Source organism: Ovis canadensis, chromosome 22 (assembly GCF_042477335.2).
Source record: "Ovis canadensis isolate MfBH-ARS-UI-01 breed Bighorn chromosome 22, ARS-UI_OviCan_v2, whole genome shotgun sequence".
In the NCBI taxonomy this organism is placed as follows: Eukaryota; Metazoa; Chordata; class Mammalia; order Artiodactyla; family Bovidae; genus Ovis; species Ovis canadensis.
Window position 1 is genome coordinate 37,793,624 of NC_091266.1, and position 23,860 is coordinate 37,817,483.

Genomic DNA, 23,860 nt, shown 5'->3' on the forward strand with positions numbered 1-23,860 from the left:
CAGAGAAGTTGGAGTTGTGATAGAGCTCCTTTGCCAAACTAAAGATTTTGAACATTATCTCATAGGACGGTGGGATTTGTTTTTATTGTAAGAAGTACATAACATATAGTTACCATCTCAGCCTTTTTTAAGTGTAGTTTTGTGGCATTAAGTATATTCACATGGTTGTGCCCCCATTGCCACTATCCGTCTCCAAAACATTCATCTTCAGCTGAAACTCCATACCCATTAACTACTGACGCCTCAGCTGAGACTCTTACCCATTAAACACTACTCCTCAGTCTCCTTATCTTTGGCCCCTGGCAATCACCATTCTACTTTCTATCTTCACGAGTTTGGTTACAGCACGGACCTCATAGAAGTGGAGTATACAACATTCGTTGTTCTGTGACTGGCTTATTTCACTTAGCATAATGTCTTCAAAGTTCATCCATGTTGTTGCATGTGGAAATGAGGAAATGTCATTTGTTGCATGAGGAAATTTTGATTTCCTCCCTTTTTTAAAGCTGAATAACATTCTTCCATTGTATGTATGAATATACCACATTTTGTTTATCGACTGGTGGGTCAGTGGACACTTGAGTTGCTTCCACTTGTTAAAAAATTAATTTTATTAATTTTTAGTGGAGTGTAGTTGCTTAACAACGTTGGATTTGTGTCTGCTGTACAGCAGAGTGAAATCAGCTATACATACATTCCCTCGCTTTTGGATTTCCTTCCCATTTAGGTCACCACAGAGCATTCTGTAGAGTTTCCTGTGCATACAGTAGGTTTTCATTAGTTATCTATTTTCGCATAGTATCTGTAATATATACATATGTCAAATCTAACCTCCCAACTCCTCCCCAGTCCCCCCTTGACATCCATACATTTATTCTCTATGTCTGTGTCTCTACTTCTGCTTTGCAAAAGCGTGTGTGTGTGCTCAGTTGCTCAGTCATGTCCAATTCTTTGCAACCCCATGGACTATAGCCCACCAAGCTCTTCTGTCCGTGGAATTTTTCAGGCCAGAATGCTGGAGTGGGTTGCCATTTTCTCCTCCCAGGGATCTTCCAAACCCAAGGATTGAACTGGTGTCTTCTATGTTAGCAGGCGGAGTCTTTACCACTGATTCGCATGGGAAGCCCTGCTTTGCAAATAACATCATCTATACCATTTTTCGATATTTCACATATATGCATTAAATACATATTTCCTCTTTCTAACTCCACTCTGTATGACAGTCTCTAGCTCCATCCAGGTCTCTGTGAATGACCCAGTTGTGTTGCTTTCTGTGGTTAATATTCCAGTGTCTAGATGTACCACAGCTGTTTTTTTAAAAAACATTTGAAACGATTTATTTCGGACTGTGCTGGGTCTCTGCTGCTGCGCGTGGGATCTCTCTATTGATAGTCACAACAGTCGCGGGCTGCTCTCTGGTTACGGTGCGCAGGCTTCTCGTTGCCGTAGATCCCGTTGTGGAGCAAGGCTTTAGCGCCCTCAGGCTTTATCAGCTGTGGCACCTGAGCTTAGCTGCTTTGCGACAATGTGGAATCTTCCCAGATCAGGGATCAAACTTGTGTCCCCTGCATCGGCAGGCAGATTCTTAACCACTGGACCACCAGTGACGCCCCTCTGCCACATCTTGATTCCTTCCTCTGCTGATGGACATCTAGGTTGCGTCCATGTCCTGGCTATTGTAAACAGTGCTGAGATGAACATTGGAGTACATGTGTCTTTTTGAATTAGTTTTTTCCAGGTATGTGCCCAGTAATGGGATTCCTGGGTCATATGGTAGTTCTGTTTTTAGTTTTTTAAGGAACCTCCATACTGTTCTCCTTAGTGACTGTATCAGTTTACATTCCCACCAACAGTGCATGAGGGTTCCCTCCTCTCTACCCCCTCTCCAGCGTTTATTGTTTGATGATGGCCATTATGACTGGTGTGAGGTGGTACCTTATTGTAGCTTTGACTTGCGTTTCTCTCATAGTGATGTTGAGTATCTTTGTTGGCCATGTATGTGCCTTCTTTGGATAAATGTCTATTCAGGGCTTCCATCCATCTTTTGATTGGGTTGTTTTTTGGCTATTGAGCTGCATGAGTTGCTTATATATTTTGGAGGTTAATCGTTTGTCAGTCACTTCGTTTCCAAATGTTAATATTTTTGCCCATTCTGAGGGTTGTCTTTTCATCTTGTTTATGGTTTCCTTTTCTGTGCAAAAGCTTTTAAGTTTAATTAGGTCTTTTTATTTATTTATTTATTTCTGTTTTTGTTTTTGTTCTTATTTATTTTTGTTTTTATTCTTATTACTCAAGGAAGTGGGTTACTTCCACTTTTTTTTTAAACCGTAAATAGCTACTGCCGTGAACATGTGTGCAAGTATCTATTCTAGTTCCTGCCTTTCACTTCCTTTAGTCGTAGGACAGTGTTCAAACAAATATTTCATCAACCAGGATTTTGGTAAGTTTTTTTGTGATATCACAAAACAACATTGTTTGTTTTTTCTCTCCCTAATCAAAACTTTAAAAAGAAAACAACAAACCCTAATGTGTGAATATGCCTTGTTAGACCACTCCTAATCAAAACTTTAAAAAGGAAACAACAAACCCTAATGTGTGAATATGCCTTGTTAGACCACTCCTAATCAAAACTTTAAAAAGAAAACAACAAACCCTAATGTGTGAATATGCCTTGTTAGACCACTCCTGGAGATCTGCCCTCCTGATGTGTCTGTGAGTGGGCAGAGGATATGGCTATCTGCCAACCAAGAATCACTTCTCTTGATAATGAGAACCCAGTACGCTTTTCCATAGATCATTATTTTTCCTGTTGAAAATTGTTGATTTATTCAATGATTGCTATTCCTGGTAATCCCATTTTATATTCACATACATGAGTGCATTTAGAACTGACTGAGCTATGAGGGAAGCCCTAAATATGTATTAGAATAAAGTATAGATGAATATTATGATCTTGGGTAAGGGAGGATATTCTAAGCACAACTTCTGGATAATAACCACAAGTGAAGTGAAGTCGCTCAGTCGTGTCCAACTCTTTGCGACCCCATGGACTGTAGCCTACCAGGCTCCTTCCTCCATGGGATTCTCCAGGCCAAGGGTACTGGAGTGGGTTGCCATTTCCTTCTCCAGGGGATCTTCCTGACCTAGGGATCGAACCCACATCTCCTGCATTCCAGGCAGATGCCTTAACCTCTGAGCCACCAGGGAAAGCTAATAACCACAAAGGAAAAAATAATTGACTATATAAAAAGTAAACATTTGTTTGAGAAAATCAGCTTTAAACAAAAAGGCAATTAAAACTGAGAATATTTGCAACATGTGTGACATGTGCTTACTATATACAAAGCTCAATAAGATTAGTAAGAAAAAGATGAATACTGAAATAAAATAGGCAAATCCTGAACATGTAATTCACTAGAAATATGAGCAATAAACCCTTAGAACACTGTTCATCCTTATAACCTTAAAGCCTCATACAGATACCCTAGTATGGTTATTAGAGCCTCGACTTTGGCCTCAAGTGAGTTTAAGCCCAGGCTATCATTTCCTAGCTTTATGACCTTGAACCAGTTATATGATCTTTAAACCTTAATTTTCTTTATTTGTGAAAGACAAGTACTGGAGGCACATAGGATTATCGTGAGGATTAAATGCAATAAAATATGGACAGCGCCTGGCCCATAGTAAGCACCGAGTCCTGCTGCACCGACGACCAGACTCCAGGGAAGGAGAGGGTCAGGCCAGACACTCTCAGCTACTCACACACAGCACCTTGCACCCGCCTCCTGACAGCACAGCCTCTGCCAGCTCTGTGAGCCAAACAAATGATTAAGGGTGGTGTAACCAAGAGGCCTATGGAGAGGCCCTGCAAATTTGGGGGTGAGTGTCCCCAGAGTACAAATTCGGAATGACTCGAAGAACAAGGTCCCGGGGAGTGAATGGACAGCAAAAGGCTTGGTGGACTGGATGCAGTTGCAAGTTTTGGCTAGTGGCTCCTTCAGCTGATTAAGGGCCTTGGGGCTCTATTCATCAGGAATACGCTGGATACCTGTCTGCTGGGCATTGGTACTGACTCACTAAGGAGCCTGCCTGTCTGTTTACCTATCTGTAAAAATGGGAAATTATCCAGCCACTTTTAAGAATATGCTTAGGGTTATACTACTGAGATGAAAGAGTTGGTCTCGGAGATGCCCTTGAATTCCTTTTTTTTTCTTTGAACATATGTTACTTTTGTTTTGGTATGAAATTGTTTTAACATTTGTTTTCTTTTAAATTTTTATTGGAGTGTAGTTGCTTTACACTGTTGTATTAGTTTCTGCTGTACAGTGAAATGAATCAGCTGTCTATATACATGTATCTCCACTGTTCTGGATTCCCTTCCCATTTAGGTCACCACAAAGCACTGAGGAGAGTTCTCTGTGCTATACAATAGATTCTCATTAGTTATCTATTTTATACATAGTATCAATAGTTTATATATGTCAATTCCAATCTCCTAGGTCATCTCATCCCCACTTCCCCTTGGTATCCATATGTTTGTTCTCTATGTCTGTGTCTCTATTTCTGCTTTGTAAATAAGACTGTCTATATCAATTTTTTCAGATTCCACATATATGTGTTAATATGTGGTATTTATTTTTTCTTAATTCTGACTTCACTCTGTATGACATACTCTAGATCTGTCTCAGTTCAGTTTAGTCACTCAGTTGTGTCTGACTCTTTGCGACCCTACGAATCGCAGCACGCCAGGCCTCCCTGTCCATCACCAACTCCTGGAGTTCACTCAGACTCACGTCCATTGAGTCAGTGATGCCATCCAGCCATCTCATCCTCTGTCATCCCCTTCTCCTCCTGCCCCCAATCCGTCCCAGCATCAGAGTCTTTTCCAATGAGTCAACTCTTCACATGAGGTGGCCAAAGTACTGGAGTTTCAGCTTTGGCATCATTCCTTCCAAAGAAATGCCAGGGCTGATCTCCTTCAGAATGGACTGGTTGGATCTCCTTGCAGTCCAAGGGACTGTCAAGAGTCTTCTCCAGCACCACAGTTCAAAAGCATCAATTCTTCGGCGCTCAGCCTTCTTCACAGTCCAACTCTCACATCCATACATGACCACAGGAAAAACCATAGCCTTGACTAGACGGACCTTAGTCGGCAAAGTAATATCTCTGCTTTTGAATATGCTATCTAGATTGGTCATAACTTTGCTTCCAAGGAGTGTCTTTTAATTTCATGGCTGCAGTCACCATCTGCAGTGATTTTGGAGCCCAAAAGAATAAAGTCTGACACTGTTTCCACTGTTTCCCCATCTATTTCCCATGAAGTGATGGGACCAGATGCCATGATCTTCATTTTCTGAATGTTGAGCTTTAAGCCAACTTTTTCACTTTCCTCTTTCACTTTCATCAAGAGGCTTTTTAGTTCCTCTTCACTTTCTACCATAAGGGTGGTGTCATCTGCATATCTGAGGTTATTGATATTTCTCCCGGCAATCTTGATTCCAGCTTGTGCTTCTTCCAGCCCAGCGTTTCTCATGATGTACTCTGCATAGAAGTTAAATAAGCAGGGTGACAATATACAGCCTTGACGTACTCCTTTTCCTATTTGGAACCAGTCTGTTGTTCCATGTCCAGTTTCTAACTGTTGCTTCCTGACCTGCATACAGATTTCTCAAGAGGCAGGTCAGGTGGTCTGGTATTCCCATCTCTCTCAGAATTTTCCACAGTTTATTGTGATCCACACAGTCAAAGGCTTTGGCACAGTCAATAAAGCGGAAATAGATGTTCGTCTGTCTAGGCCACTACAAATGGCCCAGTTTCATTCCTTTTTCTGATTAGTATTTCATTGTATTTATGTACCACATCTTCTTTATCCATTTCTTCTCTTCTTTCAATGAAAGATGAAGTGATGTTTTTTTATTCTTTCAATCAATATTTAGCTGAGCTGTTAAAATATGCCAAGTACTGTGCTTAGCGTTTGGGAAACCATAGATAGAGGGGATAAAATCCCTCTTATCTTAGTAAAGAGACAGGCACTAATCATCCAGAATTCACACAGACAGATGTAAGACCATAACCAAGGTAACCGCCATAGGGAAGATGCGCGGGCACTAATGTCATGTGCTGTGTGACAGGAATGGCATGGAGATGTGCAGAAGGCGGCAGAGTGAGGGGCACAGCTGGAGGGAGCTGCTGGTTGGGAAACCCAGTTCAGTAATCTGAGCACATAGGCCTGGCTTTAGGAACTGGGGAGAGAAACATAAATACGACATCATTCTTGAAACAGATACTTTTAAAAGTATCATACTATGTGATAAACGCTCCACTGTGGATGTGAATAAAGCTCCAAGAAGGCATAAAGAAATAAGTGATGAATTTTGCCAGGTGGCTAGGAGTGATAGTGTTAGAAGACTTCCCAGTACAAGTGACATTTCAGTTGGATTTTGAAGGGCAAGGAGGAGTTCAACAGTTGGGAAGAGTGGCTCAGACAGTAAAGAATCTGCCTGCAGTGCTGGAGACCCAGGTTCAATCCCTGGTTCAGGAAGATCCCCTGGAGAAGGAAATGTCTACCCACTCCAGTATTCTTGCCTAGAGAATTCAAGGACAGAAGAGCCTGGCAGGCTATAGTCCATGGGATCACAAAGAATCAGACATGACTAAGCAACTGACACTTTTTTAGAGCTATTGCTTGTAGAATAATCAGCAGAACAAGGACATGTTCAGGGAAAGCAAATGAGTCCCAGGACATGTCTTAAAGTAATGGTGGATGACAGTTGTCAAGGAGTTCGTGGGAGGCTCTGGGAAGATTTTTAATATGCCCATGGCTGTAGTGTTTCCCAGGCAGATCTCTGGATCTAAAGGCCCACGGCAAGAGGAAACCCAGGGGTAAGACCCTCTTTTGCTTTGTGCCCAGGGAGAAGAAAGGTGCATTATTTGTTCCCAGATGGGAAGGAAATGGCCGAAGAATATGATGAGAAGACAAATGAACTACTTGGTAAGTGACAGGGGCCCCCAGGGGCCCTTAGAAACACTTGGGGTGACCTGAGCACAGGTAGACAGGCCTAGCTGAGGCTTCAAGAAGCTCAGCAAGTACATGTGGGAGCTCGGCCAGACTGAGGCCCTTGAGGCAGAATTGTTCCTGAGAATAACCCGAGGTCAGGGCTGGACACCAGAGATGCAGTGGGTGTCCACTTGACCAGTGAACCTCACTCCACCCCCAGGCGAATGAGAGTTAACTCTTCTAAGGTGTGATTGGGGGTGTAGAGAAACCATTGGGAAAATCTTCACAGAGAAGGTAGAATTGGAAGTAAGCCTTGTGGGCTAAGTGAAGGCAGCTTTCCCTGCACTTTTTTGGCTCAATTTTTGTTTTGTTTTCTGAAACCACATCAGGAACGAGCAAGAATCAGAGGCAGCAGCTTCTGACCTTGCCTCAGAGGCAGCTCTGTTAAATATGCCCCTCGCCTTGGAGAATGTCTGCATCAAAGGGAGGAGGAGGGAGAAATGGTGATTATGTGGCATCATCGCTTTCATTCCTGCAGCCCTTCCTTTTCCTCTAAGAATAAGCTCATGAATAGAGGCTCCAGCTCAGATTTCTGGAAATTATTTGATTTGCTCATTCTCTGTTCTCAGGTATGCATAACAGCATTAACTGACTTCCCGAAGCTAGGTGGCTGGTTCTTTGACCCAGAGCCTGAGGCTGTCAGCAGTGGGAGTTGGTCTCTTTATTACGTTTCACCTGAAATGCTAAGACCAATGATGGAATCATGGGCTGGGTTATTTTCTTGTCATTATTCTTGACTTTAATTTCTTCCTGGGTCTGATGGACAGGTAGTACTGTTGAGGGAATTTCTTTTTCCCTTTTTCTGACAGCTCATAAATGTCTAGAACTGACAATATGGATCACACGGGTTTGCATCTCTTCGTCTCCAGTCTTAAAACGTGTGTCCTGCGCATGCTCAGCCGCAAAGTGAAGTGTTGGCCCTTCCTTATTATGAGCTGCTTGGGTTCCAGTCCCAATTGGTTTAGTATGGTGCTATTAAAAAATCTTGATGTGTTTAGCATATGACACTGATTTGGTGGAAACCAATACAGTAGTAATATCCTCACAATGCATTGTAATTTATAGCACTCCCAGGGGGTGACAGCCTTGGAATGCCTAACAGGGCATGAGCTTATGAAAGCAGAGGTCACGTGGGCTGACCAGCACCATCACCAGGCCAGGGACTAGCCACAGCTCCTTTCTCTGAGCCCCCAGTGGCACTCTCTTCTCCACACAGAGTGAATAATAAAGCTATTGCTGCTGTGGCTATAAAAACAAGTAAAACCCAAGGCCTCTTAGTTGTGCTTGGACAAAACTTGAAATGAAGAACAAGCCCAGGTTACTTCATTGGTAACATCCCACGTGAACCTGTCACTTTCCCTCGTGGCAGGTCAAGAAAGATGGTGGCCTCCTAACTCCTTTCTCTAGGAAGCAGAAATGGAGGTTCATAGGAGAACGTTGTTTGAGTAAGTCTACCTAAGGAGAGTAATGCTGTAACTTTTATTGGGCGTCATGCTAAGTGCTTTACACCAGCCATCTTCGTTACAGCTCAGTGTGGTATGTAGGTACTGCTGTATTCATTTTACAATCAGGAAAACTGCAGGTTTCAAGAAGTTAAGCACCTTGCTCAGAATCACATAGCTGGTTAGTTACAGGGCTTGGGTTTAAGCCTAGGTCTGTGTGATGAAGAGCCCATGCTTTTAATCCACAACAGCACACTGTTGGGAGTTGAGAATATTTCATTCTGTTTTGTTTTTTTAACTAAATTTTGTTCTCCTCAGAATGGCCCAAGTAAAGACTGGTGGGAGCAGGACAGAGATTGGGCAGTGGGGAACACTCCGCTCAAACCACTGGGCCCTTTGAACAGCTGACCCTTTTCTTATTCATCTCCAACCACCAACCCCACGCCTGCCAGCTTGCAAAATACTGTTTGTTTTTAATTTTTAAGTATAAATAATCCCAGGGCCTGAACTGACTTTCACTTGTGAATTTGTTGAAGCAAAATATGGACAGGGTTTTTGTGGCTGTAAATGGGAATGGTTTCCATTTTTTATTTTTTTCCAGCTAATTATACAAATTGGATAATTGGTCAAACTGGTTTTCTGTCTGAAAAACCCAGAAAGTAATTTATAGAGAGAATTACCAATAGTGCATCTGTTTGGGTCAGACCCCTTCCAGTCGGTGTTAATAACCATAGTAGTGTCATATTTTTTTCCTGCCCGCTCAATGCTATTCATTCCCACCCCCCACAATGAATGCTGTATGTGTATTCATAGAGAAAAGAAAACTGAAGGGCCCCATAACAATGATCGGAACATCAAACCAGCCCTAGAAGAACACAGCATGTCCAGGGGGGCCGAGGCTGAAGGGCAGGCCATCCCCCAGCGATTACATTCGGATTACCGGCTTAATCTGCTGTGGTATTTGACCGCCAGCCTAACCACCCCAGGCTGCATTTGGAGGATATTGAGCACTTTCATCCCCAAGCACTTCACCGGCTTTATAAATGACCCACTCGATTCCCTTCAGCCTCCTCAGGGATGGGACGTGGCAGCTGTTTAATAGCCACATAGCAATGTTGCAGTGTTTTAGGGCAGGAAAGAAGAACCCTGCATCCAGTTTAAGCTGCAGGGAGTATTTAGGAAAGGGGAATGTAATTATCCACATTGGAAGTGGGCCAGGGCTGGGAGCTCTGGGGAAGGAGGCCTTTAGGACCTCTACTTTCCAGCCCACCTGAAAGACGGGGCCTCCTTTCAGCAGTCAGGGACATCAGCCTGCTTCCTGCTGACTTAGGAAAAAGGCCCCAGGCGCCGCCTTCTTCATATACTCCCCATCAGACCCTTTACAGGGTCATTGAAAGTCTCCTTTCCAAGGACTGGCCCTGGCTCAGCCAGGAAGATATGACAGCGTCCCGGGGAGCTGCCCTGCACACACCAGTTTGGGTTTAACATATAATCAAATCAGAGTGACAGCAGGTGGAAACAGGCTTCTGCTGCCGCAGGAGCTGTCCTTGAGTTCAGGAACAAAGACAGGACGAGAGAGACAGGACGAAGCGTGTATTTGCCTGTGTGCATCCACGCCCACAGCCATGGGGGAAATAACAAGGACTTCACCAAAAATCATGTATTGGCTCTTATCTCACGGGGGAATGAGTACAGAGACCTTCTTCATATTCTAGCAAAGAATTTAACCCCAAGGTGTTAAAAACGGTGAAACAGCCAAGGGTCCAAGTTTTCTGTGACCTGAGTGGCTTTAAAGGCCAGCAGTAAGGAAACCAGTAGCTAACTTTCCATCTCCTTAGGGTCCTTTTGGGGAACGTGTCTGTTCCAAACCCAATTATTCCATAGATTAAAGAGTAGATCAGAATTGCCTTTCCTGGCCACACTGGCACTGTGCTTCAGGACACGTGATTTAACAAGGCCCATGATCACTGGACACCTCACTTGTCCAGCCTCAAATAATCAAGTGTTTTTCAGAAATTAAATTTTCAAATAATTGAAGCTTTTCTTTTAAATGCTAAAATTTTTAAAAGTTTTTTTTTTTAAACTAAAAATATCATATATGCTTTTGAATGTTTTTGAGGAGGACATTGCAACCCACTCCAGTATTCTTGCCTGTAGAATCCCCATGGATAGAGGAGCCTGGCTGGCTACCAGGTCGAAAAGAGTTGGACACGTCTGAAGAGACCTAGCACAGCACAGATAAATATTTATAGAATACAAGTTAGCCATTTACTAATGATTTAGATTCTGGTCTTGGAGTTAGGAGACGTGAATTTTACCTCTGGATTTTGCAAGTGAGTGTCTCTTTCTGAGCCTTGGTAATTCTGTATACTCTTCCTTGGAGAGTGGTAGCAGGGGTTGAAGGAGAGCAGGCAGGGAAGAATGCTGTTGCTCATTTGAAAGATAGAAGCATTGGACTAGACGCTTTCTAAAAGAACCTCCACCTTTAAGCTCTGTTTTGACTGCTCTTACATCAGGATCTAAGGATGCTTGTTTGCCCTCACACCAAATGGTCCCACATGCTTTTTAGTTCTGACTCTGTACTCTGTGAGCTATCCCATCATGCTGTTGTCAGTATGCCTGGGAAAAAATTAATTTCCTGCCTTATTCTACACATAGCATTTTATACATGTCCAAGTAAGAATCTGGGAGTGATCTTTTCTACAGTATAGCGTGAGATACATGGGTCTGTCACAGTAAGTCGCGCTTAGAGGCGTTTGTCATTTCTGAATTTGTAAGAAGGCTGCAACCCAGAAGACTGGCTTCCTAGTTAAGCAAGGTATTACGAGAATAGATTTGGATGTACTTCTAGTCACAGTCCAGTCACTTAAGAGAGAAGTATTTGTGAGGAAAAAAAAAAAAGTTGCCTATAAAGCATATTTCCAAGTTTTACTCTTCCTTATTAATTTTCATTATAAACTTGGAAATGTGTTTCTAGGGAGAGTTTCTGGCCCTGAGACGTAATAAAATCACATTGCAGAATTCAGCAGACCTTATAAAAGCACATATTCAAGGGAAAATCCTCACTTTACAGCATACTTTTGTGTTCAGCTTGTGTGCCTTACTTAGAGCAGGGAGGGTGTTTGGGGTTTGGCACAGCTACTCAGAAGAAACCCATCCTGAGAATCGCACTCACCCCCCGGCCCAGAAAAGGAGCAACCGCCACAGGACACCGGGTGCTTTCTGAGTTGTTCAGCTCCTCATGGCAGCTCCAGGAAGGCTGCTGGCCACCTGGGAGACCCCCATTGCCTCAGGGACGGAAGGAGCCGAGCGGTCGCGCTTGGGAAAGCCCCTTGTGGCCACGGGCATGCTGACAGCAGTCGGCTGTGACGACAGCAGTCGGCTGTGACAGGGCTGGGTGGGGTCCCTGAGCATCCCAGTGGGGCTCTCAGTGTCTGCTGCACTAGACTTTTCACTTAAAATTTCCATAAAAGTGTGGGCCTTACCGGAAAAAAACATTCTTATGCAAACATCTGGGCTGTAAAATAGAAATGATTATTTGCATTATAAAAGGATGATTCCACTCTATAAGAAATTTATGTTAGATCTTTTATAAATAATACATTTAAAATGTGGTGTGTGCCTAGAATTTCCTGTAAATACAACTGTGGGGATGTTATTTTAAGCCAGGTACACCTGAAATGAGTAAACTTCTCAATTTGGACTTTCTGAGTCATGAGACAAATCTGCTTATCAGCTTTCACACTCTTAATTCATTCTTCCCTTGCCTGTTTTTAGAAGGAAGAATGCACATCAACTCAGGCTTCTTGGGATCCATATTTTCCGTGTTACTAGTAGCCACCCTTTTCCCAACCTTCACATCATCCCTGTGCTTGAAGTCATACCTGGGGGTTTCTGAACTCCACTTGGCACCTTTCATAGCTTTGTTTTAATTCTTTCTGTCTGGGCACCCCGATCTGTTCTTTACAAATTGTCTAATATTGAAATGCTCTCCTGAGATTTCAGGGGTTGTGAGGTCCCTGCTCAGATGGATAAAGTTAGTGTGAAGGGTTGTCACTCCCACTTTTATCCATCACAGGATAAAAGTGATGTCAGTGATTCAGCAGAAGAGAGCAGAACACCTTTCCTCCCCGTAATCCCACTGCTTCCTTCTCTCCTCAGTGAGGAAGTGGCGTATGAAGAGTGCCCTGGGAGCCTTGGGCCAGTGGCAGATTGAGGTGGGAGAGCCAGCGCTCCCAGGAGCAGGGAGCCTGGGGCCTGAACTCATCACGGAAAGCAATGCCAATGTATGTCTGTCTGTCAGGTGCCTTGGGGAGGCTGGGGGAGTGGGCTGCTAGCCCTCAAGGGCAGCCACCATGTCTTGTTCACCTCCTCATCTCCAGTGTGCCCACCTGGACACGTTCCCTTGAATGGATACCCAAAGGGTTCTGGCTTAGTCATCCCAGAGCAGGGGCTCCAGGCTTCATAGGTCACAGCAGTGGAAGCCTCAGACGAGAGCTGAGGCGCTCCCATTGTGTCCCCGGGTAGAGCTTTGTGGAGGGAAGCCATCCCTTCCTACCCCTCTCCAAGAATAGTCCTTGAATTGGATTTGCCTTCTGCAGCCCATATTCATGCGCAAAGACACCAAGATGAGTTTCCAGTGGCGAATTCGAAACCTGCCGTACCCTAAGGACGTTTACAACGTCTGTGTGGACCAGAAGGAGCGCTGTGTTGTCGTCAGAACAACCAACAAAAAGTAAGTGGCGTGGTAGGCACCTGCCTACTTGTGTATGAGCAAGGTGGGGGTGGGGTTTGACCTAGGGTTAGGACTCAGATGGTTCCCCACCCCAGAGGATAGAGCAGCCTCCTCTTCCAGCTCTCAGAGAGGCAGAAGGGCTTTACTACAGCCCTAGAGTAAGTACTAAAAGCTGAAGGGCTTTCTCTCTTCAGCCCGTGAATACTGTAATCAGAACCAGCTTGAATATTGTACTCAGCTCCATCAGGGCAGGGAAATTTGAACAATGAGTGTCTGGTCCAGTACTTGGCGTATGCTGGAGCTCAGTAAACATTTGTTGGATGAATGAGGGGATGAGGAAATCACCCAGCCACTGACTTGCGATCTTAGGTGGTTCTGCTGTAAGGTTACTATGCCTTGACCTCTGGCTGGCTCCAGTCCATGATGAGCTTGGGGCTGGCAGGGAGCCAGAGCCTGGAAGGCACACCTGTCTGAGGTGGCAGTTACAGAGGTGTTTGGGAGCAGCAAACTTGATCCAACCCCCTAGGGGGGTGTCCCTCGAGGGACAGGGAGTGGGTGCTTCTTGGAAGTCTCTTGCATGATGTTTCAAAGAGGGTGCTCACGGCCCTTTTCCTCCTCTTCTCATGGTCTGCTAGGGGCAGGCAAACTTTAAGGTCGAGGGGACAGAAGGTAACCGAGGTGGAGATCTGATCCTGGCGGGGCTGCTTCTGGGCTGGTTATCTTGGAAATGCACTGATCTCGTTCGGGTTTCTGGAGCTCTGACTGGCCACAGAAGAGAAAAGCCCAGTAATGACTTGGTTGTGAACTGAGTCAGAGGGACTGCAGTGTAGGACCAACTCCCATGAAATAGATTTAGGGCATTGAGATGGGAGGTTTTATGAGTTAATAGTCCACAGACTGTGAAGCTACCCAGCATGTCTCATGGGGTGCTCAGCTTAGGCCAGAGATGCCCCCCTCTGGTTTACCTGGAGTAAGGAGGACCCAGTATTTGTCCATCCTCTCAGGCAGTGTGGTGCCAGCCTCCCCTCCCGTCTCTCTCAGGCCCATGATGCCACAGGGAAGCAGTGTGGTTCCCAGGCTCCCCTAGTGCAGCCCTGGGTTCACCCTCCTCTCTGACCCCCATACCCTATCACTTTGGCAGGGTTAAGGGGTGGGGAAGGGGTGGAGATGAATGAATTAATTTCAGGATTATTGCTGTACATGCAGCCAGCAGCCCCTAAAGTGAGCCTTGTCTATAAATATAAAGTCATAATAATAAGGGTTTGCGTTTGTAAAGCACTTTATAGCCCTCAGATAAAAGGCAGTTTATTCCTGTTATTGTTCTCATCATTAACAGGAGTCAGTGCCTAAAGCAGAATTTAGCAGTTTCAGACAACAGAGAAATTGCCTTTAGGAAAACAAACTCCATGCTTCAGCAAGCATTCCCTGGCGTCAGAGGCCCTGGGTCCAAACTAGGAACAAAAGTGCTTCTGATAGCACTTGAATCTGCAGCCCAGCAGTTTGTGGAGCTGGCTGCTGCCTCCCTTTTGTCCCCCAGAGGTCACTGTCGAATATAGATATCAAGCAAAAATGTGATTACCAAGGAACAAGAGAAGAGAGGCTAGCTAGCTCACCAGAAAATTCATCTGCAGGCCGGTCCTCTGGGTCCCATCTCCTGCACATATCCAACCATAGGTGGCACTGTTGGCCAGGCGCTCCACTCCAGCGCCCCGGGCAAGAGGAGATGTTGCTGAACTGCTCGGGGAAGCCAGGTGGGATGGGAGTAGTGCCTCCAGAGGGAGCAGGACCAGGATAGGATTCCCATAGAGGGGAGAAGAGTATGTGAGTGCTCACTTCAGGGCCCAGCCTGGAGCAGCACAGCCTCGGGACCCTCTGCTGGGAGGAAGGCAGGGGAGGCTGTTAAGCCCTCAACCGGCTCCTCCTGAGCCTAGTGGCACGTTCATTTTCTACTTGTAGTAGTAACATGTCCTGTACCTTTACTTCCTCTAAATATACACAACTCAATGGCTATTCCTTTGAGCAGAGTTTAACTTTTTCAAGATACTGTAAAAATTTATTTTCTGATCATCACACCATCCAGTGGTGGACAGGGTATGTATTTTTATTCTTGTGCTGTATATGAACGATTCCGTAAGAATATCTATAAAGTCAGCATGATGCATCCAGTAAGCATGACTTACTGGAGGGGATGGTGACGGTTTTAATGCCCAGGCCTCTGCAGTTTCCACCACACTGTGGCTTTTCTGATTTGATGTCCTTCACCTGAAGGTTCCATGTCTGCCCTGATTCTAATATTCTGGAATATGGTTATCAATAAAAGCCAGAGTCCCTGAAAAACTGGGTTTGCCACTTTTCTTGATGGAATTGATTCCAGTGAATTATGTCCTTGGCCTCAGGTAATAGCAAGAGATGAACCAGGGAAGGCAGAAGGTGCTTTTCTAGGATCTGATTGTGGCATCATCTGTTCCCAATAAGAATGCTTGTAGAGAGAGAAGGTTCTGAGCCTCAGCCTTAGAAGCTGGCAGCTCTAAGTGGAATGAGCTGGGCGTGGAGTAGGAGGATGTCAGCTTGAATCTGGCCTCTTCCACGTATTAATCATAGCATTTTTGGGGCAAGGTTTCCTCATCTATCACAGAATACTCATGCGTACATCATAGATTGTTTGGGGAATTAGAAAATTGTATATTGTACTCAGCCCTGTGGCCGGCCTGAGGAAATTGGAGCCTGAAGAGAGTTTGGCTGATTTGACATTGGTAATACTAACTCTTTGGGAGTGTTAATAGGCATCTCTAGAAAAAAGAATTCTCTGGTCAAATGTTAGGAAACTGAATTAAATGGGTTTCTCCTTGGTAGGACTTCTGAGGGCCTTAAATATGTCAATGTGCATTATAGGCAGTGGTGACCAGTTTGTCCGGAGTGTTGATGTTTAAGCAAGAAGGGAAGACACAGCCACTCTAAGGGACAGACTGACTACAGGCTTCCCTCGACCACTCTGGCCGAGCCTGTGTGCAGGTGTGCAGAGCACCCACAGGAGGTCTGTGGGGCCCAGCCCACGTGACTCCACGCCGTTCTGCTTCTACTTTCAGCTTCCTTCAGAGCCCCTCTCTCTAGGCCTGGTCTCTTGCACCCTTTCTCAGCTCACTGCAAGGGAGAACAGGTTGGGAAGGGACTGGGAATGGGAAAGGGAATATAGCAGAGACAGAGAGTGATGCAGTGCAGTAGGTCATCTCTGAAACAGAGTGAAGGAGCTGTCTTTTTGCACAGGTTGGAGAGAGGTACCAGGTTAGCCTGTTCTGTTCCCAGTGACTTAAAAGTTCATCTGAGGCAGCTATATTATTTGAGAAAGGAATCTGGAGGAAGAAACAGGCCCAGGAGTTAAGTGGCCTGCCCAGAGTCACAGGGCGGGGCCAGGAGTCTTCCTGAGAGCCCTTACTTCCACATACATCTTTGCACTTTTCCATTCAGAAAGGCAGGCCACTCCATGTTAGAGGGAGTGCTCAGGAGACCTACCTGGTGGTTGAATCCTGGGGGAGACCACCCCCCATCTCTGCCCCATCCTTGGAACCTAGACGGTCTGATCCTTTGAGGTGAGAATGGAGAGCTATAGAGGAGTCAGGAGGTTGAGGGGATTCTCACTGTAACAAGGGCATCTCCCTTCACCAGTTTTATGACGTGGACAAGATACCTGACCTGCCTATGCCTGTCTCCTCTTCTGTAAAAGAGGATGGCAGAAGCAGTCAACCCGAGAGCATTGTTCTGAGGAGTCAGTGCATGTTGAACAGTGCCTGGCACAGATTTAGAATTCATAAATGTCACCTCTCACATGTGGCTGAGACCGAGGATAGTGAAGGCAGGTGGGAATGGGGGTTGTTGCACATCAGCTAAAAGCCCAGGGACTACCCCACTATAAAGGCTTAGCGTTCAGCAGAAACACAAGATTTCAGGCAGCGATATGGCCTTGCTGCTTCTTCATCCTTAAAGCCCCAGTTCACAGCTCTGGGACACAGTTGACGCCTAAGAAATGTTTGCTGCCTGCCTAGGGCTGCCAGAGGCTGGGCGTTTGGACTTTCCTGGAAGCCCAGTGGGTCCCTCTGTAGTCCAGGCGCTGGTGAGGTGGGCCATGGTATTCTCAAGGCAAATCCCAAGGCAGGGATGGAGATAAGGGGGTGTGAGCTGTTTCTTGAGGAGAGAAAGTAGATGCCTCCTGCTCCCTTGAAGGCTGCCCATCAGGAGCACAGCCAGGTAGGCATTAAGGACGTACCACATTCTGCACAGCGAGGCCTTACACAGGCCCACTGAGTTCAGCTGAGCCGTGTGTGCCAGGCTGTGTCTCTCCCGCTTCTGCTGCTTGTGTATATTTGCAGGGAAGATGTTAACACTTCCTAACAAGCCTTTGTGTTCATCTAATCTCCGCTGTTTAACCTTTGACTCCCTCCCTATTATCAGTGTCTGCCACCTTTGCTGGCCAGACCAAGGGCCCCAGGAAGAGCCCTCAGCCTGGGCTGGCTAGGAGGAGGATGAGGCCGACATTCCATCCCAGTCTGCAGGCAGATGGATCGCCTTTCCCTGGGGCAGAGCTTTGGAAAATAAAGCAAACTTGTGGTGCCATTAGGATCCCCCAACCCCCACTCCTTTTGAACTGTCAGCCTTTAAGTAAACATTCTTTTCCTGCCATGGGTCCCAGCACCTTGGCGGGAGTGAGGAACCTGGGAGGAGAGGGGGCCCTGAAAGTCTTCACTGAACAAGGGATTTCAGCAGGGAGAACAGGGCAGAAATGCTGCCTTGATGTCAACTCTGAGTCCCCAGGGCATCAGGGCTTTTGAAGTGGACTGGGGGGAGCTGCCATAAGGACCAGGCCCCTCTGAAGTATTAAAAGCCCAGCCCTCTCCAGGCCCTCACTTGTGTGTGTGTGTACCTGTCTGCAGTGTTCTCTGCCCAGGCCACAGCCTTGTGGCAGCACTGATGCCATGCCCGGTTGACAGGTCTGGCAGCCACCAGCCAGAGCCTAGGTCACACTTCCACCAAGGAAAATGCCAGACGGGCCTGTTGCTAGAGATGAGGAGGCCATTCTTTGTGCTCCAATGTAATAAGACCAGGATTGGGGAACTTTAATCTGACCCTACTAACTGGCTGTGAAACCAGGCAAGATAATTCACCTCTCTGAGCCCAAGTTTCCTCTTTGGTAAAGGAGGTTAAATTTCCTGCAAAGTCCAGTTACAGACATTGTGGGTTGGATGTTGCTATCTGGGTGGTTGTTTTTGTTTAATTTTGGGTGCACCGCTCCACATGTGGGATCTTAGTTCCTTGACCAGGGATCAAACCTGCACCCCTGTATTGGAGGCACGAAGTCTTAACCACTAAACTGCCAGTTAAGTCCCAGGGTTTCCCTTCCGCCCCAACTAAAGGGATCATTCATGGCAGATAGATGGGGAAACAGTGGTTGACTTTATTTTTGGGGGCTCCGAAATCACTGCAGATGGTGATTGCAACCATGAAATTAAAAGATACTTACTCATTGGCAGGAAAGTTATGACCAACCTACACAGCATATTAAAAAGTAGAGACATTACTTTGTCAACAAAGGTCTGTCTAGTCAAGGCTATGGTTTTTCCAGTGGTCATGTATGGATGTGAGAGTTGGACTGTGAAGAAAGCTGAGCACCGAAGAATTGATGCTTTTGAACTGTGGTGTTGGAGAAGACTCTTGAGAGTCCCTTGGACTGCAAGGAGATCCAACCAGTCCATCCTAAAGGAGATCAGTCCTGGGTGTTCATTGGAAGGACTGATGTTGAAACTGAAACTCCAATACTTTGGCTACCTGATGTGAAGAGCCGACTCATTGGAAAAGGCCCTGATGCTGGGAAAGATTGAGGGCAGGAGGAGAAGGGGACGACAGAGGATGAGATGGCTGGATGGCATCACCAACTCAATGGACATGGGTTTGGCTGGACTGCGGGAGTTGGTGATGGACAGGGAGGCCTGGTGTGCTGCGGTTCATGGGGTGGCAAAGAGTTAGACACGACTGAGTGACTGTACTGAACTGAATTGAAAAGGATCATTAATCTCTGGACTGGCACCTGCAGATGAGGGGGACCAAGTATGATATGTGAAAATGGAGTGGGGTCTTATGGTCAGCAAAGTAGGCCAGAGCCTCAGAGATCTGGCTTCTGTGATGAGTCACATGGCTTTTTCTCTTAGGGAGATTTCTCCTTGTGGATTAACTTCCCTCTCTGGCCTCCAAGTGGAGTCAGTCTAACCCCTAAAAGAGAGAGAGGTAGCAGAGGGCCTCAGTAAAGTGCCATGTAAGTGCCAACTATCAGTCCCCAGCTCTGGAAGACAGCCTTAGATGTCCTTATTCTGTTCCTTGTTTGCAGACATATGTTTTCTTGGGGTGCTGAGGAGGTAGGGCTTGCCTGACCCAGTTGTGTTTCCCAAGAGGCTTCTTCCACTTGCCTCTGGGATTGTTAAACTTGAAATATGAGTCACTGTAACGCCTGGTCTAATCAAGGAATTATGACTGGACAGAAGGCCTTTCATTCTCTTCTTTCCAGGGTCACTAAGCTCTAAAATACTGGCCTTCTAACTGGCTTCCCTTCTTCCTCTTTGGCTGGGAGGTGGGGAGGACTGTATAGAAGCTTGGCATTAAAGGGCCTGACGCCCATCTGTGGGGGTCCCCATGTTGGGTGTTCTCACGGCCTCTTGGTGTCCCCACAGGTACTACAAGAAGTTCTCCATTCCTGACCTAGAAAGATACCAGCTACCTCTGGATGAATCCTCACTGAGCTTTGCTCACGCCAACTCCACTCTCATTATCTCCGTAAGATTCGTTCAGACTTCTTGGCCACTGTGTTAGGGAAAGGCTCCTTCTTTTGCCCACTTTCCATCTTACTCAGTTTCAGCCCCAACAACTCCTGGGGTATGCTTGCTAGGGAACAGGCCTCTCCAACAGAGTGGGATGAGCGGGTGAGGGCTCAGGAGACTGATTTTAAAATCACAGCTGGAACTGGATAGAGGGTGATGGGGAGGGGTGAGATCCACAGAACTGGGGCTCTAAAAGGTCCAAAAGCCTACCTCTACCCCCACGTGACCTTAAGCAAGTCATTCAACCTTGTAGGCCTCAATTCCCTCGTCTTTGAATAAAAGGGAGCAGGAGGATTTCCCTGGTGGGCCAGTGGTTAAGACTTTGCCTTCCAATGTAGGGGGCATGGATTCAATCCCTGGTTGGGGAACTAAGATCCCACATGCCTTGTGGTTTGGCCAGAAAGGGGACAGGGGGACCCTGAGTCTGTTGGGTGGAGGCTATGTGTTGAAAGGGGTGATATGATTGATTCATGTCTTCTCCTTGCTCCATCCTCAGTACCAGAAGCCAAAGGAGGTCCTGGTAGCTGAGTCAGAGCTGCAGAAGGAACTGAAGAAGGTAAAGACAGCCCACAGCAGTGACGGGGACTGCAAGACTCAGTAGCTGCCGCCTGAGCCTGACTTCTGACACTGGGTGGGTGAGGCTTTTCCTGTAGGCCTGTGAGACTTCGGGCTTGGGCCTTTCTGGCACAGGGGCAGCCTCTCTTCTCCCAGGAGCTGTCTAGGCTTTGTAAGAACTGGGCCTCAGGGCATTCCTAGCCCCTAGGCCGTGGTCTTCCCTCCTGAGTAAAGTAATTCTGAGTCAGTGTGTGTGTACTATCCCCTGGTCCTCCTCTGGTGCTTCTGCCCCTAGGGAGGGGGCTGGTGAGGACGTTTCCTTCTTTGCTAGCCTCTGGACCTTCAATGTAGAACCTTCCACATAAAGGTATGGGTCTTAGATGGAGAGGAGGATCAGGGAAGCCTGACGCCAGCAGGGCAGGGCCCCAACCTGTTTGCAGCCCAGGATATTACAACACTGGGTGTAAAGTCAGCATAAGGCTTGCAGAGCACTGGAGTGGGGTAGTGGAGGTCACTGCAGGCCAACAGCCGCCAGGAGCCTTTCCAGGCCCCCCCACCATAACCCACAGGTGACGCCTACTCCTCCACCAGGGCCAGGGGTGATGAGAGGCCTTCCTGGAGGAAGAACCCTTTGCTCTTTCGGACACTGAGCTGTGAGGCTGGTCTCACCCTTCCCTGGTGTGCCCAGCCCCAAGTTTGAGTCTCTTGTTCCTTTTCCCTGTGGTCTTGCTAACCAGTGAGGAACCAGACTGGTGAATAGTCAAGCTTTATTTTTACAAAAATGTACGTTGTAACATGTCTCAACAGCTAGTCTGAGGTTGGGCTGGCTCAGAATTCAGAATTTTGGGATTGCCTTTGTCCTTTCTTGGTTTCAAAGCAAGACCAGGCCGTAGTACTCCAGCCGAAGACCTTGGTCAAAGGTGGGGTCTGACTGATGTGGAGGCTGGTACCACAGGGTACTGGCAGCCTCCCCACTCCTTCTAGGGAAGGGGCCACCTGGGAAGCCTGGAGCACCTCACCTCACACTTGTGCTGAGCTGGCCTGCCTTTAAGAAGGGGTGGGCCTCTCTCTCCAGGCCAGATTCTTGCTCTGGCCAACAGGGAAGCAAGGCCCAGCTGAGTTCAGCTGAGAAGCAGTAGGTCCCATCTCTCCAACTGGTTCCTGGGAGGGACTGCACCCCTGGGTGACCCCAGTGCCCAGGAGTCAGCAGCCTTTATCTTAGGTGCCTGAGCACCGTGGTCACAGATCTGGGAACACAGGGAGGCCGGGGAGGAGGGGTCACTGATCCCTCCAGGCAGGAGAGGTCCCTGAGCAGCTGGCTTCCCTGGCCCACAGGCTGGGTTGGCTTTGTCATGGGTTTTGAAAGTCCAGGACACGGAGGTTGTAGGACAGTGCAGCATAGAGGTGTCTGGTGGTGAAGCGCAGGCAGTACACAGGACTGCTGAGGGGTGTCGACGTCAATGGGAAGGCCTGCAGGGGAGGGATGAGAGTGGCAAAAACGTCCCCACTGGGAGCTGGGGGAGCTCGAATGCAGGATTCCCAGGCCTGGTGCCAAGGGACAGGGGCTACTCTAGGCTTCCTCCCGCCCTCCCCAGGCACACCCACTCCCAGTGCAGACCTTGGCATCCATGAGGCCTGCCTGTGTGCGCAGGACACTTACATGGAGGCAGGCCCTTTGGCGGCGGTCCCACAGTCGCACGACACCATAGTAGGAGGAGCCAGTGGCCAGCAGGTGGTTCCCATCCGTCTGTAGGCAGTACAGGGTGCTGTCGTGGGGCTCCTCCCACTCCATGACACACTTCCTGTCCAGGAGGAGGTGATGCAGGGGATGTCTGGGGGTGCCCTCCGCCTCCACCCCAGCTTCCCCAGAGGCCTTAGGAAGCCATTCTGGTTGGGAGAAAGATGCCAAACCACCACATTCCTTTAAAACCACACTTAATGGGGGAAAGCCTCCTCAGTAAAGATCTCTTTCTCACCAAGTCCCTGACACCAGGCAGGCTTATGCCTCATTTCTGCATCACGTGGCTGCTGTGTGTCACCAGATTTCAGAGGCAAGGAAGGCCTCAAGAAAGCTGGGACAGAATGCTGAAGGACAGCACCCTGATGGCTCCCAAGGCTCTTATCAGGGCCTGGTGGCTACAGTCTCCCGGGCCACGGGACCAGGGCTGCCGAGGTGGGGAGTCTAAGCTTACTCTGACCTTGCCAGCTGCTCTCCCAGTCCCTGCTATGGGGTCTCTGTCCCTCTCCCTGGGGCACCAGGGCAGGGGGAGGTTCCCACCGCCTGTTGTCCTGCCCTGCACACTCACCGGGCACTGGCTCGGAGGTCCCAGTAGCGAACATAGGTGTCGTAGCCACAGGACAGGAGCGTGGAAGGGGACTCGTACATGACGTCCAGCACCCCAGCCCCTGGGGGAAAGTCACTGCCCAGGTGCGTCATCAGCTGCCCACTGGGAAGAGAGAAGGCAGGGGATGAGAGGTTGTCCTGCCTTGGCCCACACACATGCTTTTAACCAAGTGACATCAGTCCCTGGGCTCCTTCCTGAGCCAGAATTAAGACCCTCAGAGGAAGGGGGCCAGAGGAGGAGATGCCCTGGACTTCCAGCTTTCTCCCCTGTTCCCAGCCCCTGCCCCTCCCCCAGCCGATGCCTCAGTCAGCCATCAGCAGCCTCTCCATCACACCTGCACGCTGGCTACCCGCCACCCAGCCACTCCTCCTTGGGACGATGAATGGGCCTTGCCGAAGGGGTCGGCCCCCCTCACACACACATTTGGTTACTTTATATGTCTTGATCCTGCAGGTCATGCAGTTCTGAGCTGCCTGAGTCCAATGCCTTAATTCCTGCCTGTAATCTGGGGCTCAAACCTCATTGGGGATAAAGACCACACAAAGGGAGAAGGGGAGTCCCAGGAGATGTTAAAACAAGTAAACACCTTTGTGTCTGGGGAGAGAAATCGCTGAGAAAGCAGCTTAGCAGGCCGGTCCCTGGTGTTCCTGGCCCGGCTGGCCCCCGGCCTGGGGCTAGCACGCCTCTGTGATCACAGCCCCCAGCCTGCTGGGCTCTACCCTGCCCCCCTGCCCCTCCCGGTGGCCAAGAGCAGATTACTGAGAAGAACAATTTCTTTGTGACTGTGTAATTCCCTCCGTGACCGCGGCAGTGGGCAGACCCCTCGCCCTGATGCCAGACCCCTAGCAACCACCTAGGGGGGCCTC

General features: G+C 47.7%; 2 protein-coding genes across 8 annotated transcripts in view; one reads left to right on the top strand and one right to left on the bottom strand.

The window, feature by feature from the left end:
• Positions 1-23,860, top strand: part of DPCD (deleted in primary ciliary dyskinesia homolog (mouse)) — a 29,256-nt gene that overhangs the window by 1,876 nt on the left and 3,520 nt on the right. For 2 of the 3 annotated variants that reach the window (XM_069566952.1, XM_069566951.1), the window contains exons 2-6: positions 6,911-6,991; positions 12,661-12,785; positions 13,101-13,234; positions 19,948-20,050; positions 20,591-20,725. In XM_069566952.1, the coding sequence (XP_069423053.1) occupies positions 6,911-6,991; positions 12,661-12,785; positions 13,101-13,234; positions 19,948-20,050; positions 20,591-20,695 (548 nt within the window). In that variant the 3' untranslated portion in view covers positions 20,696-20,725. Of the gene's footprint in view, positions 1-6,910; positions 6,992-12,660; positions 12,786-13,100; positions 13,235-19,947; positions 20,051-20,590; positions 20,897-23,860 lie in introns of those variants that run through there. The other variant, XM_069566950.1, reaches the window with a different exon arrangement.
• The window catches only part of FBXW4 (F-box and WD repeat domain containing 4), an 88,376-nt gene continuing 85,915 nt past the window's right edge, over positions 21,400-23,860 (bottom strand). For 3 of the 5 annotated variants that reach the window (XR_011252037.1, XM_069566927.1, XM_069566926.1), the window contains 3 exons: positions 22,956-23,096; positions 22,310-22,451; positions 21,400-22,119 (listed from right to left, as the gene is read on the bottom strand). Coding sequence is in view for 4 of the 5 variants with exons in the window: in XM_069566927.1 (XP_069423028.1) it covers positions 22,000-22,119; positions 22,310-22,451; positions 22,956-23,096 (403 nt within the window). In the remaining variant the exon portion in view is untranslated. The remainder of the gene's footprint in view (positions 22,120-22,309; positions 22,452-22,955; positions 23,097-23,860) is intronic. The other 2 variants (XM_069566929.1, XM_069566928.1) reach the window with 1 other exon arrangement.